Source organism: Armigeres subalbatus, chromosome 2 (genome assembly GCF_024139115.2).
Source record: "Armigeres subalbatus isolate Guangzhou_Male chromosome 2, GZ_Asu_2, whole genome shotgun sequence".
Lineage (NCBI taxonomy): Eukaryota > Metazoa > Arthropoda > Insecta > Diptera > Culicidae > Armigeres > Armigeres subalbatus.
This window is the reverse complement of record NC_085140.1, coordinates 223,376,653-223,396,904: the sequence shown is the minus strand read 5'-3', so window position 1 is coordinate 223,396,904 and position 20,252 is coordinate 223,376,653. Positions and strand designations below refer to the sequence as shown.

Genomic DNA, 20,252 nt, shown 5'->3' with positions numbered 1-20,252 from the left:
ATAATAGTTCGCTTGCAATTGTGCTCTGATTGATAGCGCAAAGCGGCTAATTTGTCTATTCTATCAGAACACAATTGCGGGTGTTATGCACGGGACTGACACTTGTATGCCTCCACCACAGTTCATTTCGTAGCCAACATAGAAAATTCCGCACTGACAGCCCTAAGAAGAATCATGGGAAAAGAAAGAGATAGGTGCGTTCCACACTGACAGTTCCATAAACGACAAGCAGAAGAAACGAGACTGCATTCACACTACGAAAACACAACCAAAACATCAGACCCCTGGTGTTATGCAACTGAATGCTTTTCACATCCGCATAATTGATCTTTATTTGATCATCCAAGAAATTCTTGACTTTCCCAATGTCGGGACGAATTGGAGGCTTAAGGTTACTCAAAAAATCGACCACAAGTGTATTTTCCCATTGTGTTTAATTGTTGCGAATTGTGTTTAACGAAAGCGAGAGAGAACAAGAACGGCGGACGCGATGGCAAAATAGAACTGTAGGGCATCTTTAGTAGAGTTATAAATTGTATGGGAGTTAGGAAATGAAATTGATTAAAAATGCCACCTTCAACAGACGTTGTAGTTTAGAAAATTCGAACAGTTTCGTTAGAATTTTTTTAAGTGGAGTACTGCTCAGTTGTATCTTTGCACAAATTTGCAACAGAATTTAAACCGTCTAAGACGATTTAGTACTGTCATATCAATTCCACCAGTTAATTTCATCGTTAAAGAAGTCTTTTGCGAGATACGTATTTCTGACCCACACAGTTGTGGTCGAATACGTATCTGCTAAAATATACTTTAATAATTAACTGTGGAATTCACAATGTAACAGTACTTGTTCGTCTTAGGCTTAAGTTTGAATACATTGACTCCCACTAAACGAGCTTAATATATTTTTCTGAACAGAATTTACTTGAGTTATATTTTGTTCAAAACAAAACTATACTATAGATCACTTCATCAGCTTCAAAACATTCAGTTTCATCGACATCACAGCAGTTAGACATTCGGAAGATCATACATTCGTTTTCGATTATACATATTTAGTAATGTTACAGTTCTAGTTATACTTTTTCCTCAATTTACAGCTGTAAAAATTTTAAACGAGAAATGCATCTTCAGTAGCAGTTACAAACATGTTTTATACTGAAAAACGAAAATATGATCTTCCGATGCTAATTCAAATGTCAAACTGCTAGGAAACTAAAATTTTTGAAGCGGATAAAGTGATCTAACATTTACGAACAAATATAACCAGACTCATTCTGTTGCAAATTCGTGCAAAAATACAGCAGCAGCAGACAACTTGACTTGAGTTTGGATTTCTTCATCAAAGGTAACATGTGACAATTATGCGTAAAACGGCAGAGTATTCCAGTTCAAAAAAATTCTAATGAAACTGTTGGAATTTTTAAAACTACAAAGTTTGTTGAAGATTTTTACAGTTTTAATTTCATTTCCTAACTTCCATATAATTTATAACTCTACTAAATATGCCCTTATTAAAGATGCCCTTAGCATGTCGGTTCACCTTAGTATAGTACGAGAAAGTCAAAAATGATAGCTATAGGAACAAAAATGAAAGAATTCCATTGTACACATGAACAAAAAAACAAATATATTTGGTTGCTGTTTATTCTGGAGCTACAAAAGAATCCACTCTCCTATCTATCACCGCCTATCGAAATTCAGCCCAAGGATGTTGCGCGCCTGCAAATAGAATAGAAACTTTTCTTTAATAAACATCAACATAAATGTCAAAATTACGCTTACAGTAGAAAAGGAAGATCCTAGTGCGTTTTGAATATGCAACGTTGCGGTTTCTGACTTGACTAGAAAATCATGCAGTATTCTGGCTTCCTCGACTCGTCTTTCCAGGAATTTCCATGTTTTTTCGTGATCTTTTGAGGTATCTTGCAACATGTACAACTCCGTCGCTTTGTAAATACTAGCCAGACCTACACGTCGAGTATACCAGTTGAACTGAAAAATAAATAAATTAGTGTAGTTGAAAGCCTATGGAATTAGTATAGAATATTCATTTGGCATAAATTTTGAAATACATTATTCGAAAAGGGTATACTTGGGCAACACGTTTTGCCGTTACCAATCTTTATTACTTATCAAAGATTATACAGGCTTATTGTGAAAAATGCTGTATAATGCATAATATACGACGACTTAATGAAAAGTTGATTGTTTCCATACTGGTTCTCATGAAAGCTTTAAAAAAACTCATTTACTCGCGCCCCTGTGTCGCTTAACTCTTTCCTTCCCACGACTTTTTTCAAAGATTTCAATCATCTTTGAGGAAAATGTTAGAACAAAAGTTATTTGGCATAGCTAAAATTAGTGGGAAACGAAAAAAATTGATTGTGAATCAATAGTTCTTCTTCTTATTGGCATTACATCCCGCACTGGGACATCGCCGCCTCGCAGCTTATTGTTCTCTTAGCACTTCCACAGTTATTACCTGCGAGGTTTCTAAGCCAAGTTACTATTTTTGCATTCGTATATCGTGAGGCTAACACGATGATACCTTTATTCCCATGGAAGTCGAGAAAATTTCTTAGACTGGACCGGGCATCGAACCCAGCCACCTTCAGGATGGTTTTAACACAACATGTACATCTTACCAAACAGCTAAAGGAAAGAATTTGAGACGGCTAGCCTCAGAAGCTGGTATTCAATATTTAGTTCTCGCAAGCCTAGCCACTTTTAGTAGTGAGCGGCTAAAAGGATCTTTATTCTAAGTGATATCACATCAACCACGTGGGCAGTATAGTTTCATATTGTCATTTTGTTGCAAGGCACAATATATTTCTCTGCATAGCTGTCCCGCTAAACTATGTTCATGAATAAGCTCGCAAATTCTATTTCTGAACTAAAATCTTGAATGAAATCATTAGAATGGAGCTCTCCCAATAGTCTAGTGATGTAAACTTCTCAAATATATAGGGGAACGGTTCGCCACTTCATCTCATAGCTCCTATTTCCATCCCATCAAAAACAAAGCAATGGAAAGAATTTGGTTTGTTTATTATTTTGTGATTTTTTCAGTAGTGAGCACGCATGTTGACAAAAAAGCGACGAATTTGGTGCCGTATTTCTTTTGTTTAGCGATGAGATGGATATATGTACAGTGAGATGGAGATCGGAACATTTGCCCTACTCATATAAGAACCGGAGCGAAAATTGTAGTTTTGTTTCAAATACGTTTTCCTCAGTTTGGTCCTATGTCCTACATCAGTTTTCTTCAACTTGAGTAATTTGCCGTTGAATTTTTCATACTGATTCTACACCAAGAAGATTAAAAAAATCTGATAAATTGCTAAAAATGTTTTTGAAAATTTGACATAATATTCGTTACGTGTACATTGCTATGGAACTATGTAAAAGTATCAAGATCTGGAATGTGATTGAATATATATCAAGATGGGACAACACAAATGGGTTTTGATTTTCAATTTTTTAAAACGAAGTTTGTTATTTTATAAGTTTTTCATAAATATGAAACAATTTTAAGCTTTATCCCTTGTCAGCGAGTATCCTGCAAAGATATTATCGATCATTTAGTAATCTGCGTTCGATCATTTAGTAGTTTGTCAATAGCACATTCTAGAGGCTAGATTTCAAAATGGGTGGTATGTTAGACTTCTTATGCAAAGGTTTATCCACAACTCTGCTGCTAGCTCGATGTTTATATTTGAATAATAATGGAGTATATAGCTAGTAGCAGTAGCTTATACTAAATGATTGGAATTGTGTTATCATTTAGTATGTTACTGCAACTAGTTAGTGTTGTACTTCTTTAAATGGTGGAATTTAGGCAATTATAGAAAAACCTTCGCACTGGAAGTTCACCATACAACACATTTTGAAATTTAGCCTAGTAAATGATCGAACGCAGATTACTAAATGATCGAACATCCCTTGGTATCCTGATGTCAAAGTTTAAACTTCTTATTTTCATTTTATATGATATCAAATGATAAAACTTGTAATATTGAACAGGGAATTGTAATCTGAACTGTCACGTTTCCCAGAAAAGGAAAAAAAACAAGTACAATCCTATATGTAGTTCAATATGTTTATGCCAAACAATTATGTATACAACGTTTAGACTACGGAGTGAATAACACGTTACAAGCCAGCAGTCGGAACGTAGTATCACTCATACGTACATCTACGGAACGATCCCCTGCGTAATAACAAATATCGTCCACCAGCGTAAGTACATTTGCTAGGGATGTAGGTACGTTCGGCGGTAGCGCCATAAGCCCCAGTGCCTGTGGCCAATGCTGCAAATAAGGGATTAGCATTCGTAGGCGTAATTCAATAGCGTTTCTCGCAAACGTTGCAGAATCCTGATGTTTCTCGTTTTTCGTGATTTCCTCTCTCAGATAAACAACCAATCTTTCGTTGCAATGTCTTTGGAAAAAATGCAGTAATTCAATGCCACCTTTCGGAAAAAGTCCATTAATCATGCTTGGATAATTTAGGCTTTCCGCTCCCTTGACAATCGCCTGCTTAGACCAGCCATGTGTTCCTACATAATCAAGGGCAGCTTTCAAAATCTTATCTTTCACAGTTTCAACTTCATCACCATCTTCGTGTTCTTCCTTATTGTCCTTGTTATTCAATGTATTTTGCGTCAAGATTTCTTTTTCCTTTTGCTCTTCTCTAGAGCGAAATGCATCAAATGTGTCCCGTGTTTGTGAAGAAGTGCTACATGATTTAATTTGGATGAATTGGTTCATCGGTCGAGGTTTCGACTGCTCGTCACATATTACACTTGTACCAATCGAACGCAACAGCATACCTACGGAGAATAAAAAATATACAACTTAAGCTACTATTTGTTTATTTTTTTTTATTTATTCATTAGTGTTTAATTTAGTTTGGGCAAATGAAATGAACAATTCACTCGACTTATGGTACATACACACGGTCAAGTAGTTTGACGAACATTGACTCCAACCCTCGTTTAGTCAAGCATCGACCATGTTCGACCACCGCAACACGAACACTCAATTTATTCGACCAACAATATCACACACGAACGACCGACTCAACTGGAACGCCAACCATCAAAAAATATATGGGGTCTGTGCGAAGCTTCTACAAACGCTCAAATATGTTCGGCGAACTTTGTCTCCGCCCCCGACAGCTCAAACCAAAATCAAACCGCTATGATTTTTTCCAACCGAGCCGCCAACTGTCAAATGGTTGTTCGAACAACTTCATACACGGTCAGACAAAGCAGCAACTGAGGCATTTTCTTGAGGGTGGAGTCAATGTTCGTCAAACTGCTTGACACAATTGTGTAAGCTGCATTACACACTTGCCTCGTCCTCAGGATGGCTGGTCAATATTAGATGTCAATTTCCCGTTTCCTCCCCATATAAAAAACCCTGATTAATCCACCTAGCGGTGATGGTGCCTTTCTCGTGCATTATAAAAATAGTATTTTGGCCATTCCTCTTGAGCCCATAGTCCGATCTGGCCAATTTTCAATAGGAAACAATGGTAGAGTATCCTGCGTCGAATGCAACACACACACACACACACACACACACACACACACACACACACACACACACACAACACACGCAACACAAAGACGCCAGGGACTTTGTCCAAGGGCTTGACGACCCCAATAGCCACTGCAGCGAGTTAGACCGGGACCATCGTCCCTAACCCCTAATCCCAAAGGCGTCAAGCGACCCGTGCCGAGGATGCATGGCCAGGGGGTGAGAAATAACAAACTAGACCTTTAACGGAGCCTGTGGGTACCTGGGCACCCTCCACAGTAATTGTCCCTTACCGCGTCGCACTGGGCTCCGGCTTTGGTGGACCTCTTTCCCGAGCAACTCGTGGGACCAAAATGGAAAACCAAGTCAATTCTTCAATTAATGGTAATGGTGTAGGCGACAACCCCTTCGCAAAGAGGTGGGTTGTTCAGGTCTCCACCTGAGGCCAGAGGCAGAAATAGTCGGCAGCTCAGTACGCAGCGCCAGCGTGGGTCCACTCAACCTTCCTCTTGGCTATAAAAACGCCGGTAGGGGTTATTGACGGCCGCATGACTTGTAGGCAGCGATGAACCGCAAACGCGATGGGCTTTCGGCCTTCGAGGTAGCGACGGAACAACTGGACTTCATCATCGACTTTGCGTCATCAAAGCATAATATCAGGACCTCAAGAGGAGCCTACAGAAATTTCGAAAGTCGATGCTGGACGCCAAGCTGGAGAGGGCGATAAAGAGTGTAAACCCGTGAAATCCGGTGGAGTCGAGGTCTGCAGACTGAGGCCCAGGATTCGCGGACTCAGGCAAGGTCAGATCGAGCCGAAGGCGTGCCAGCAGACGGTGGTGCCAAAGTCTCACCAGACTGAGGCTCAAGTATTTGCAGGTACGTCCGGGGTGACTGTTCCAACAGGGCAGACACAAAAACAGGAGACAGTCTCAGGGATGAGCTCCCTGAGGGGACGCTCAAACGCGGAGGTTACTGCCCCCGACCAAGGGTAGTGGGGCTGGGAAGCTGAACCCGGCCAGAGTACCTCCAAAACCGGGAGGAAGGACCTGGAAAGGTCCGTCCACTCCAGGAAAAGACAGTGGCAAGGGGTTATGGCAGGCTGAAAGTTCTCAGCCGCACCAGACCAGGAAATGGAGGGGATGACGCCTCCTGGACCCTGATCCAACTCGTCATCTCGTCACGGCACTGCGGCGACAGTGTGGCTGGGGAGACGCCCACCGCAGCCGTTCGGTTACAGAAAGGTCCGGCAGGGCACAGGTAGCATTAGTTCGGCTATCTGCGGCGGACGCCTCAAAGGTGATCAAGTTAGGGAGCGTCAAAAAGTCTGGGATGGTCCGGTATGCCCTGTGCGCATATACGAGCAACCGAAGTTTGCTTCAAGTGCCTGGAACCGGGGCACAAGCAATGGGACTGCAAAAGACCCTGACAGAAGCAATCTCTGCCGACGCTGCAGATTAGAGGGACATAAGGCACAATGCTGCACGAACCCTCCCAATTGTTTGATTTGTTCCAGCAAAGCTGTGAACAGCAAGCACCCATGGGGGTTCGATGTGCCAACGTTTAAAGCGTGCTGCAAAATCAAAAATGCAGGTAACGCGGCTGGCTTGCTCGGCCTCGACAGGGGTTTGGTGTGCGCAGGTTTAGAGGAAACAGCGGAACACGTGTTGTTCGTGTGCTCACGTTTTCGCGCAATGCGTGACCACATGCTAGCACCACATGTGGTCTGAACACTACGGACAACCTAGTTCGGAGGATGTGTAAAGATGAAGTTGGCTGGATCACGTCGTTTTATGGGCTATCGCCCAAATCGTTTCGGAGCTACACAGAAGGTGGCGCGTGGACTCAAGGATGGCTAGTTCAGGCACAAATAAGAGGTGGTCAAGGGATCGGAGTCGGCTTCATGGGTCATACCGGTGGTCATGCTCTGTGATCGAACTCCGATCGCGCTTTAATCGAACAAGTGGCCGCGCGAAGAACAACACGGTATGGTCCGCTTTCGCGGCGTCGGTCCGCCAGGCGGGTTCCGAGCCCGAGGACGGAAGGGGTCCTCGTCAAGGCTGGGGCAGGCGTAGGCACCGCGTCAGCAAGTCCCTCTGTGTGCTGGCGAATGGGCCCCAGAAAGGTCAATTTGGGGTGCACGCGGCATCATCATTCTTGATACCAGTCGTGCAGGGAAGCAGGTGCGAAGTCGACCCTTCCACCTTCCGAGGACATAGGGCGTGGTAAGCCCACCTGGAAAGCCGGCAACGCGCTGGCACGATACCATGATGTTCTTCTAAAAGCGAGTTACGATCTTCGGTGCTGCAAGGACACGCTGCTAAGCTCGAGGGGGTGCGTTGGTACTGCCCCCTTTGAAGCATTACTTTCTGGTTGTACCGAAGGGACTATGGGGTTGGCGACAATGGAAACGGTTTAGCGTTGCTTAGGAAGAAAAAAATGAGACAGGGACTTTGTGCAGGAAGCGGCGACCCCTCCCCAGCCACTGCGAGTTGAACAGGACCATCGTCCTAACCCTAATCCTAAGGCGTTAAGTGACCCGTGCCGAAGGATGCATGGCCAGGGGTGAAGTAATAAGCTAGGCCTTTAGCAGAGCCTTGGGGTATCTGGGCACCCTCCACAGTAATTGTTCCTTACCGCGTCATGCTGGGCTCTGGCATTAGTGGACCTCTTTCCAAGCAACTCGTGGGACCAAAATGAAAAAACCAAGTCAATTCTTCAATTAGTGGTAGTAGTGCCAGAGCGACAACCCCTTCGCAAGAGGTGGGTTGTTCCGGTCTCCACCCTGGGAGGCCAGAGGCAATAGTCGTCAGCTCGATTGCAGCAAGTGCTGGGTCATAACCTTCATCTCGGCTAAAAAAACGCCGGTAGAGGTTATTGGCGGCCCATGGCTTGTGGAGGCGATGAATCGCAAACGCGATGGACTTTCGGCCTTCGAGGTGGCGACGGAACAGCTGGGCGCCATCATCAACTTTGCGTCATCGAAGCATAATATCAGTAAGGACCTCAAGAGCCGCTGGGGAAACTTCGAAAGTCGATGCTGGGACACGCCAAAGCTGGCGAAAGCAGTCAGGACGGCAGAGTCTAAACCCGTGAAATTCGTGGAGTCGAGGTCTACCCAGACGGAGGCCCAAGGATTCGCGGACTCGAGCAAATCGAATCGACCGAGGGCATTGCTTTCAGCTTGAAGACAGTGGTGCCAAAGTCTGCCCAGACTGAGGCTCAGAAATATTCACTTGAGCGTCGAGAGCAAACTGCTCCAACGGAGCAGACACAAGAAACAGGGGAAACAGTCTCCAGGGGATGAAACAGGGCCGCTCCAAAACGCCGGAGGGTTACTACTGATCAAGGGTAGTGGGGCTGGGAAGCTGAACCTCAGGCAGGTACCTCCCAAACCGGGGAGAAAGGACCTGGAAAGGTCCGTCCACCCAGGAAAGACGGTGGTAAGGGGTTACGGCGGGCTGAGAATACTCAGCCGCCCCAGACCAGGGAAATAGAGGAGGATGACGCCTCCTGGACCCTGGTCAAGAACAAGAGGAAACCGAAGACGTTAAGGGCAGAAAATAAGGCCCAGGCCAAAGAGGGTAGCAAGAAGTCTAGGGTAGGCGCCAATCGCTCCAGGCGCAAATAAGAGGTGGTCCAAGGGATCGGAGTCGGCTTCATGGGTCAGTGGGGGGTCAGTGCGAGACGGCAATATCCCAGTGGGGGATGCAATGCCAATGAAGAAGAAGAAGAAGACTTTTTCATATAGTAATTCTTAATCGATTTTCTCGCAACAAGTTGCATTCGACGGGGGACAATTTCTAGTTAATCACTATTGAATTTGATAACGATCGACCATTGCGTTTAAAAGTTTTTAAGAAAATGAAATCGAACTATGTAAGCGCCATATAAGGTTGGTGTCTTGGCTAAATGCGAGAAAGGCAGTGCCACCACTCGGTGAATTAAGTTAGGGTTTTATAAATACGACACCAATACTACTACAGTATATGACAGTTTTTATTGTACTAATACTTTAGTTTTGGTACTCAACCCACCTTCACCTTAACCAAGGTCGACGGATGTCCTTCATAGCTTAGCACGTATTTTACTTCAATCGAATTCTCGGGCCGAAAATGAGCTGCAGACAATTACTTCCAAGTCATAATTGACTGCTCAGTAAATATGCAACTGTAATAATGAAGTATCCTCCGTCTTAGTATGGCCATTTTGTTGTTTCGTAACTTTGTTCTGTTTCTTGCTTGATTCGTATAATCATGTTGTGACGTTGTGAGACGTTATAGATTTTTGCAATTAGTCCATATTTTCAAAACGGATTTTTATAGCCTATTCAGATTACGCAAATTATGTATACCGTGTTAAATTGGAGAAAGAAAATTGAATGATTACCTTTATTATGATATGTATTATCATATATGGCGTAATCGGAAAATATGTAATAAAAATTCATTGTTTATAAAGGGTATGTTTCTTAACACTCAAATAAAATTCACGATTCAGGAGTTTTGGTCATTTTATGTGCCGCTAACACATGTTAAAAATAGTTGACTTTTATGCAGTGAAGGAAGTACATGAGAAATTTTCAGAAAAAATCTTGTTCAATGTCCAAACAATTTTCAAATGAAATTCAGAATACTAAATACCAAGAAAAATTTGGCAAGAATTTTCAATGTATAGTTCTAGGAGCAGTTCCTTAAATTCTTGAAGAACAATTCCCACGTTTTCTGCTTGGCCGAGAATGAACTAAATCACTTAGAACGAAACTCAACAGCGTTCAATAATAACATATATGCATTCCTATTTTTTTAAACTAATCTTGTTTAATAACTTAAAAATACCGCCATAGGGGAGACAACGGGTCTGAGGGTGAGAATGGGTCATCGCTTTCTCTGGCAACCTGGAGGTCGTAGAGCAAAATCGTTCAAAAAAGGTCTTTTATATTGTCTCTTAAAGGTCTCTATGTCTTCTTGCCCTTAGATACATTAATCTATTCTGCAAAGTTCTAAGTAGGGGTGATCGGGGCAATATGGGCCACCTAAGGAAATCGTTCCGAAAAGCGCCGAAAAACTCAAAAAAAAATCGTTTAAATGTAGTTGACTTATACTGGAGAATGTTCTTTCATATTACGTCGATGAATGACGAAAAATGCGTTTGGAAATTGTTGGAATGCACTTTTAAAAATGTATTGATTTCAATGTGTGTTCCCGACTATACGGGGCAATATGAGCCACCATTTGGGGCAGTATGGGCCACCCATCCAAAACCTTTATTTAGGCGAAAAAAGTATCGTAATATGGAAGAATATGATATTCCTACAATAATTGTGAGTATTCCATACCAAATAAAATTAAAAAACCGCACAACAGCGGACTGAACCGATTTGTCACTCTTCACCATTTGAACAGCCACATTTCAATTGGTCAATGGTCATTTTTTCTGTTTCAATCGCAGTAATGCGCAGTTGTACTTTTTCCGTAATGAATCTTACATATATGATAATATTCTTGTATTTGACTACTGAAATTTGAACTTGTTCGCATTTTAAGGCCTGATATCTTGCTCTGTGCAGGTATGCCCATATTGCCCCATAGAGACCGGTTTTGGGAAAAAAGTTTTATGATAAATTCAGATTTGTATCAATACAAACATGTGTGCACAATATTCAATTTTAATATATCTTTTGATTGTGGTGTATTTTTGACCTGTATTTTAATCAGTTTTGTGTCAAAACCTTATTTATAAACTTCAAATCTTATAATAATTTTGTCTATACAGCGAAAATTTACATATTCAAGTGTATTTTCATGTTTGAATTGAATTTTAATGCGGTTTTCACGTTGATGCATATGTGGAGCATCCTCTTAAAGATCATATAACTTTTACATGATAAAACTAGTCAATAAGCTCAAAATGAGGGTGGCTCATATTGCCCCGTATGTTTATATTGCCCCTACTACCCCTAGTTGGAACAGTGACCCATTCTCACCGTCGACGACGCACAGTGGGACCAATTCCAAAAGACGGTCAAAATGTTAGAAGTGAATAAAATGGTCTAGCATGCCACATATTATGATATTTCATTGAATGGATGGTTCATCTTCTCGGCATCGCCGACCGGTAAGCAAGAGATCCACTACCGGAACAAGAGGTGGGGCACCAGTCGTCGCAAGCACGCTGACGTTCTCAAAGACAACGTGCTTGCACCAAGTGGTGCCTCATCAAATATCAATGGCTGGCGCCGCCAGTGTAGAGTTTTCCCACGTTTTCTGCTTGGCCGAGAATGAACTAAATCACTTAGAACGAAACTCAACAGCGTTCAATAATAACATATATGCATTCCTATTTTTTTAAACTAATCTTGTTTAATAACTTAAAAATACCGCCATAGGGGGAGACAACGGGTCTGGGGGGTGATAATGGGTCATCGCTCTCACCGGCAGCCTGGAGGTCGTAGAGCAAAATCGTTCAAAAAGGTCTTTTATATTGTCTCTTAAAGGTCTCTATATCTTCTTGCCCTTAGATACATTCAATCTATTCTGCAAGGATTCTAAGTAGGGGTGATCGGGGCAATATGGGCCACCTAAGGAAATCGTTCCGAAAAGCGCCGAAAAACTCAAAAAAAAATCGTTTAAATGTAGTTGACTTATACTGGAGAATGTTCTTTCATATTACGTCGATGAATGACGAAAAATGCGTTTGGAAATTGTTGGAATGCACTTTTAAAAATGTATTGATTTCAATGTGTGTTCCCGACTATACGGGGCAATATGAGCCACCATTTGGGGCAGTATGGGCCACCCATCCAAAACCTTTATTTAGGCGAAAAAAGTATCGTAATATGGAAGAATATGATATTCCTACACTGCCGTCGGACGCATAAATGTCACATGTTACAAACGAGAAAAATGAGAAAAACGCCATTTGAAGTTTCAAAATACATTCATCCTATTATCGCAAAATTTTGCTTTTTCATTGGCTTTAACCCAATAAACTATAAAAGAATATTCATATTCGTTGGGCCGGACTCAAACATTGCCAAAAACAACTATTTTTCCCACGTTTTTCAATCAAAACCCAAATGTGACACTTATGCCGCGAAATTCACTGGCCAGGTGAAAAATGTACGCATATTTGTCACACTGTGAACTGAGAGATAGTTGTTGTTTGTTCATTTGTTTTTACATTTCGTGAGCGACGATTGTATTTCTTTGGTGTGATTTTTTGCTGTCGGTAGAAGTGGAACCGGAAATCCTATACAGACAATCCAGTAGCTGGAATCGGAAAAGGACTTCCTCGGGTTCGATTTAAAAAATGACACAGGTGATCGTGTTTTGTTTTCGGAGCCGGCAAACGTTCCATTACCGGTCCCAGTGGTTGACCAACCGATTCTTGACGGCAGTGGCGTAGTTTCCTTGCCCTGGACAAGGACATGCACAACATCCTCAACGTTCAAAGGAATCACGACTGTCTTATCGAGATGATGGTGACAAAGTACCAGGTGAAAAAGTTTTTTCTGTGGATTTGCAAAAAGTTATTAATTGTTTATAGATTATATTCTAGGTCATACGGCTTCCACGGTTGGATAGGTTCAAGAGCATTAGCGTAAAGGCTGCTGGTCTTTAATGAGCCTGTTGGCCCCTACATACGAGCATTCCCATTGTCTGCGTGCATTTGGTCCGAGACAGTTAATGGTCGTACAGCCAACGAAATCCTTAGCTGTTTTTTTCAAAGTTATTATGAAGTACGCTGACCTGAAAACAATTATCTTTTGGTTGGATAATTGTTGTTCGCAAAATAAGAACTGGTATTAATCCTATCACATTACTCTACTGATAAACAATAATGAAATTCAGGTCAAGCGCATACTGTTGGAGAACTTTCAATCGGGACATACGTTAATGACCGATGACTCTTTCCATGCGGCGTTTGATTCCAAAATGCGACAGTTATGAAAACTTCAAGTCTGTGGTTGGCAATGCAAAGAACAATGTTGACGCACTTGTTATGCAAGCAACTGACTTCTTCAAAGCTCACCGTTTTGGAGTATACGATAAACCACTGCAAGCCACGCCCGTATGTGGATTCCATGCAAATAGTGGAGTTTAAAAAAGGCCGTTATGAACTTGGATACGCAAACAATATCAACAGTAAAGACCTTAAATGCTGCAATACTGTTTTCCAAGAAGCAATTTAAGTTGGTTGTAAAGAATTCATCCTCTTTTGATACAAATGTACGTTGGCAAAATGCTCCTCTAGGAATTGAAGAAGAAAAGAAAACTTCTATAATAAAAGTGGTTCAACCTGTTGTTACCGAAGAGGAAAAATCGTTTTTCATTGATCTTGGGACGAAGCAAAAAGCTTCTGATTAATCTTTGTACTCGTTTCATACTTTGAATAAATTTTATCGCCATAACATGTCACACTAATTATGAGTTTTACAAAAAAAACGGGTTTGCTAAAGGGTTCCTCTTTATCACTTTTTTACAGGCCTTAAAAATTTAAATTATGTCACAGTTTCATATCGTCTTCTCCCAAGAGGCCGTTCACGTTATACTTGGAGAGGTTCTAGACAATATAATACCTCCCCTATTCTTTCATGGACAACCCTTCATATAAATTCTGAAAGTAGGTAAAGACCTTACATGATTACCAGCCACCCTTCTAAACTATCCACGTGGATTGTAGATGACCCTAAAAGCATGGTATATTTTATGAACGGTCCTCAGGACACATCAGGCAGTGCTATGTGTCTTTTTTGTGTGATTGCTATATCTCTTTTTTTAGTATGACAAATATGCGTCCATTTATCCCGGTGTGACAAGTATGCGTCCGTTTGTTCGAATGTGACAAATTGACTTCAGATTTTTTTCGAGATTTCTAAAATAAAACCTCTGTTTTGACAAAATATTTCAAAAATACGTATCAAATTATGACGTTAGACATCAAAACCTCAAAAATGTTAAAATGTAACATGTGACATTTATGCGTCCAACGGCAGTACAATAATTGTGAGTATTCCATACCAAATAAAATTAAAAAACCGCACAACAGCGGACTGAACCGATTTGTCACTCTTCACCATTTGAACAGCCACATTTCAATTGGTCAATGGTCATTTTTTCTGTTTCAATCGCAGTAATGCGCAGTTGTACTTTTTCCGTAATGAATCTTACATATATGATAATATTCTTGTATTTGACTACTGAAATTTGAACTTGTTCGCATTTTAAGGCCTGATATCTTGCTCTGTGCAGGTATGCCCATATTGCCCCATAGAGACCGGTTTTGGAAAAAAAAGTTTTATGATAAATTCAGATTTGTATCAATACAAACATGTGTGCACAATATTCAATTTTAATATATCTTTTGATTGTGGTGTATTTTTGACCTGTATTTTAATCAGTTTTGTGTCAAAACCTTATTTATAAACTTCAAATCTTATAATAATTTTGCCTATACAGCGAAAATTTACATATTCAAGTGTATTTTCATGTTTGAATTGAATTTTAATGCGGTTTTCACGTTGATGCATATGTGGAGCATCCTCTTAAAGATCATATAACTTTTACATGATAAAACTAGTCAATAAGCTCAAAATGAGGGTGGCTCATATTGCCCCGTATGTTTATATTGCCCCTACTACCCCTAGTTGGAACAGTGACCCATTCTCACCGTCGACGACGCACAGTGGGACCAATTCCAAAAGACGGTCAAAAATGTTAGAAGTGAATAAAATGGTCTAGCAGGCCACATATTATGATATTTCATTGAATGGATGATTCATCTTCTCGGCATCGCCGACCGGTAAGCAAGAGATCCACTACCGGAACAAGAGGTGGGGCACCAGTCGTCGCAAGCACGCTGACGTTCTCAAAGACAACGTGCTTGCACCAAGTGGTGCCTCATCAAATATCAATGGCTGGCGCCGCCAGTGTAGAGTTCTATTTCTATGAGCACTTTCACAGGTATTAACTGCTACCTTTAATTACCGATTTCAGCCACCTCACTGCACTGTTAACGAAAAATGTATTCCATTGTTAGAAATTTGGAGAATGGATTTTGTTTCGTCCCTACACAAAGTAAAGCTGTAGAGGCGCAAATCGTTTCTTGGTATTCCGGTTCATGTGAAAAACTCATGATCTAGGGGTAGGGGTCAAATAAAATGCTCTCCCTGCATTGCGACTAAACATGACATGACTTGATAGTTTGTCCTACTTCCTTTAGCAATATTTTCAAAATCTCAGGGCTTGTAAAAACTTATGATCACGTGGAATTTCCTTAATTAAAGTATACGTGAGACAAGAACAAATGGTACTAGGGGGCCGTACACATATTACGTATGCCTTTATTGGGGACGGGGATCTGTCGATTTACCTATAAATAAAAAATCATTTGTATGTAAGAAATTTTACAGAAAAGGGAGGGATGTTGTAAAAACCAGAAATAACGATTACGTGAGGTTTATATGGTAGTAAATTTAAGATGTTGCACTATCTAGCTTCCACTGAAGAAATTTTTGAAATCCCTTTGAATTTTTAAGTTTGTGCTTTTCTGAGATTTTTTGGTACATGCTTCTATACGTTCCTCAATTAAAATCAATTGATTCTTTGAAACGAATCAGAAAAATAATATTTCCATATATATCATATCATTTTTGAAAATTTTATTTTTAATATTAAAGTGAATTTGTTTCAAATGCCATACATTTTATTTCATAATTCAAAAGATTTATTGATAGATTTATACGTAACACGCCTGCGTAACGCATACAAAGTGAAATTATGTAAATTATGTATATAAAATGTACGAAATTCATTAGCCTACTGTGTGCTACTGTTTTAATAGTTCTTAAATATAGTCATTAGAGTGGTTCAAAAAATCGATTTTGCTCCACAGTGCTCATCTGATTCTTTATCATGTTCTGAGTGTCCTCTGAAAATTTGAACTCATTTGGATTAAAACTGATTTGACACAAGCCGTTTTAAGTTTGCATGCAAATTAGTACGGTGAAATTTATTTTTTTCAGGCTTCATGACATGTCATTCAGAATGGCTGCCTTGCGGCTTACCAACACAGTCAAACAATCAACCACCCCACCCACCCCGATATGCGCAGATAAATTTAATTCATACGTTGCCTACATACCTGACCATCTTCTCACTAAAAAAGCCTAGACCGGCACCGGGAATCGAACCCAGCCACCCTCAGCATGGTCTTGCTTTGTAGCCGTGCGTCTTACCGCACGGCTAAGGAGTGAAACACAGTAGCCTGAATTTGTGTGTGCTATCTTTCGCGGCACGAGGAGCAATGTTGCCTGTTGAGGAGTTATGCAATTAGCTCCAGTAAACCACGGTATAGATTAAATTCGATTACTAATTATTGGAACGATTAATAAAGATGCGGTTTTCACTGAGTGAAAGCTTTTGAGTATTCCTTTTAGCTATGTAGGTTTTCTTTTAACCTGCGCGTAATGGGGAAGCGTTATTAACAGTATAATGAAAAAATAAATTTTCCCATACTAATTTGCATGCAAACTTGAAACGGCTTGTGCTAAATCAGTTTTAATCCAAATGAGCTTAAATTTTCAGAGGACACTCAGAACATGATAAAGAATCAGATGAGCACTGTGGAGCAAAATCAATTTTTTGAACCACCCTAATAGTCATCTACGTGATGAATTTGTAGGGTAACAGTACCAATAGTGGAGGTTTTAATAGATCCACAGATGAAAATATTAAAAAAAAAAACTAAAATAATGAGGAATGCAACGGATACTTTTGCGTTGCGTTTGACACATTTTCTATTGGAAAACTGCAACGTAAACGTATCCTATGTGTAAGTCTCTTAACAAATTCATCGGCGGTGGCGTGGCACAGCGGCGCACATGTCTAGTTAAGGGACGACTATTTTGACATGTTCCTGGTGTTCGTTCGGAATACTAAGATGAAAAGTCTAAGCATTATTGATAAATCAAATGACAAAACAAAATATATTTATGTATTCTTGGGATTTGAGTTCATGCAGTCAATTACTCTCGCGAGAAGACATTCCATCAGATCGAATTTGTTGAACGCATCGTTCAACAATTCTAATTTTTTCTCCCTATTTATTTCAGGCACCGATTCACCGTTGATAACACTAACACATACATCTACTTCAGAATCTTTTATGCTAGTACGACTTTGTATAACAGTTGATTGTTCCTCCTTGAAATGAGCTTTTGACAAATCCAATGATTTACGCAGTGGAAGCAAGTAGTTCTGTTCAATTTCTGTGGTGTATTCCCAAATACCGGTCTGATTCAATTTATCACGGATCAGAAGGAATCGTAACACGTTGAGGCCAGTGATAACCGTGTCGGAGTTTTCGACCAAATCCGTTCCAATTCCATCTATCAGAACGCATATTTCCGTCAGCAACAAATGTTTTAGTGATGCCCCAACAAACCATGCGTCAGGTTCGTCTACGCAGTTAAGGTGTTTGTTAACCAAATCCTTGTATATTGTCGATACGTAAGAATGTAGTCCACTATGTTTTATCGTTTTTAAGAGATTGGCGATAACCAAGTAACTGCCTTTAGAATCAAATTGTAATATGTAATCACGAAGAAGAAAAGTTCCATCCTTGCGAGTTCTTTCCGAACTGGAATATACGATAAGCTTTGATAAGCTTGTACAGAATTCTTGGTGAATTTGGACGTCCAGATTATCAGATGTCAATTTGTCTACTGCCATAATTTTCAGTAACCGTTTAGCGAGCATTATTCCCTTGTGGTGCGCAGAACTTTGATCGTGTGTCATTAGCGTTACACAGTAATACAAGCACATTTCAAATATATGATGTTTTGCATAAACGGTTGGAGTCGTGCTGGGTAGAAGATCTTCCCCCAATAAAAAATAATGGTACATTGCCAGCCCAAGCCTAGGACACTTTTCTTCACTCATGAAAATATTCAGGATCGGGGAATCATTTTGTCGAGTTCTGCTGCAACGCCATCGCATTCGTTTTTCACCATATGGTAACAACTGGAATGGGTCCCCCAGTAAATTACACATCACTGAAATCAAGTCTTCTACGACTTGTCGGCTGTAAGTTTTAACGTCTGAAAGAAAATAATTATTCAATTAGATCAATGATATCCAACACAACAGAAAGGTTCTTCACATGTTATGGTCTAATTGTCAAGTAATTTATAATTGTCAATCAATTTATCATATTAAATGTTACATTTCGCACCCTAATGAAATAATATTAAATCGAAGATAATTAAATGTACGCACCCCTAGTTATAAATCGATGAGATTAATATTTATGAACATGTCAATAGAGTTTATAATTGAGTTAGTGTGGAGGTTCTGTCGGCAGGAAGATAATCGGTTTCAGTTAAATCACCGAAATTGTAAGTAATATACTAATTTTGGCAGCTTTTTAGCTAATAACTGACAAATGGCGTCTTTTATTTGCTGAAAGCATTGGTGCGAGACCGCCACCTGACACCTTCCGCAACAGTAAATCATATTAATTCAAGCCAGACTGATCCACTTAGCGTTGCCTTTTATGCCCATTATGAAAAATAAGAAAAAAAAACACATGAGAAAGGTCGAAAAGGAAATTTATGGGGATAGATTCCGCTGCGGTCATTTTAATTCATTGTACCAATTTTAGGGTTTAGGTTTTTTGGAGAAGGGGGTCTAAGATTTTATGACAGGACAGGACATATAAATACAAGGTATACAAAAAAGCGTGACAGAGGGGGTCTAGCAATCTCAAAAAGTAGTGGACGTCATATTTGAATCGCCCGCAATAAGTGAAACGTGTCCCGTAGCGTAGTTGGCTACACGTTCGCCTTATAAGCGAATGATCATGGGTTCGATTCCCAGCCTCTCTACCAAACCCTCGTCAGTCGCCGCATCCGCAGCCCATACGGTGGCGTTTGGGGTACGCGCCTTACCGTCACGGCTGCCTGATGACGACTGACAACTTGTTCTTCTCGGAGGCATTCCTCCAACGTTACCAGGATTAAATGGCAACCGAACAAAGCAACGATCATTGGATGCACGACATGGACAAACGGACACAATGGACTCACGGCAAGATGAACTGGCAAAGACAACAATAACGAATAATGGATATCTAAAAATAGATTTTGTGTGGATTCTGTACATCAGAATACCACAGTACTCACGGCACAGTAGCGGTTAAGAACACAGAGCGCATACCAAATAAATATATGAATAAAAAAAAGTCTGAAACGCAATGGAACGATTTTCAATAAGAACCAGACCGAAACCTAGACCGCTTTACGCGTTGTTTGATTTTTTTGTGAGCAAATCGGAGAACGCTTAGTACCGAAAAGTGGGTTTCGAATTTTTTTTACACACACGGTGCTTCTATGGGGAAATATTATTTTTCAAAAATCAGTATCTCTAAAACACTCACCACGGGAAAGTATATGCTCTCCTCTTTCATATAGTGGGTAAACTAAAATGTTCTATCGGGGGATCTACAATTTTTATTTTTATTTTTTCACTATTATTGGTGTAAACGCCATAGAAATCTCAAATGATAGCCAATTTAACCCCCCCCCCTCTCCCAAACGTATGGAAAAATGACTCCCGATAGAACATTTTAAAAATGCACTTATGTGACAGAGGAAAACCTATACTTTCGTGTAGTGGGTTTTTGAAAAAAAAGCCTCTTTGGACAAAG

At 40.5% G+C, this 20,252-nt stretch overlaps 2 protein-coding genes across 6 annotated transcripts in view; one reads left to right on the top strand and one right to left on the bottom strand.

The window, feature by feature from the left end:
- The window catches only part of LOC134211756 (F-actin-uncapping protein LRRC16A), a 190,551-nt gene that overhangs the window by 146,606 nt on the left and 23,693 nt on the right, over positions 1 to 20,252 (top strand). The window lies entirely within an intron of this gene.
- Positions 1,604 to 20,252, bottom strand: part of LOC134211762 (ubiquinone biosynthesis protein COQ9, mitochondrial-like) — a 36,609-nt gene continuing 17,960 nt past the window's right edge. For 2 of the 3 annotated variants that reach the window (XM_062688974.1, XM_062688973.1), the window contains one exon: positions 17,503 to 18,645. In XM_062688974.1, coding sequence (XP_062544958.1) covers positions 17,537 to 18,645 — 1,109 coding nt within the window. In that variant the 3' untranslated portion in view covers positions 17,503 to 17,536. Of the gene's footprint in view, positions 1,723 to 1,785; positions 1,996 to 4,196; positions 4,835 to 17,502; positions 18,646 to 20,252 lie in introns of those variants that run through there. The other variant, XM_062688975.1, reaches the window with a different exon arrangement.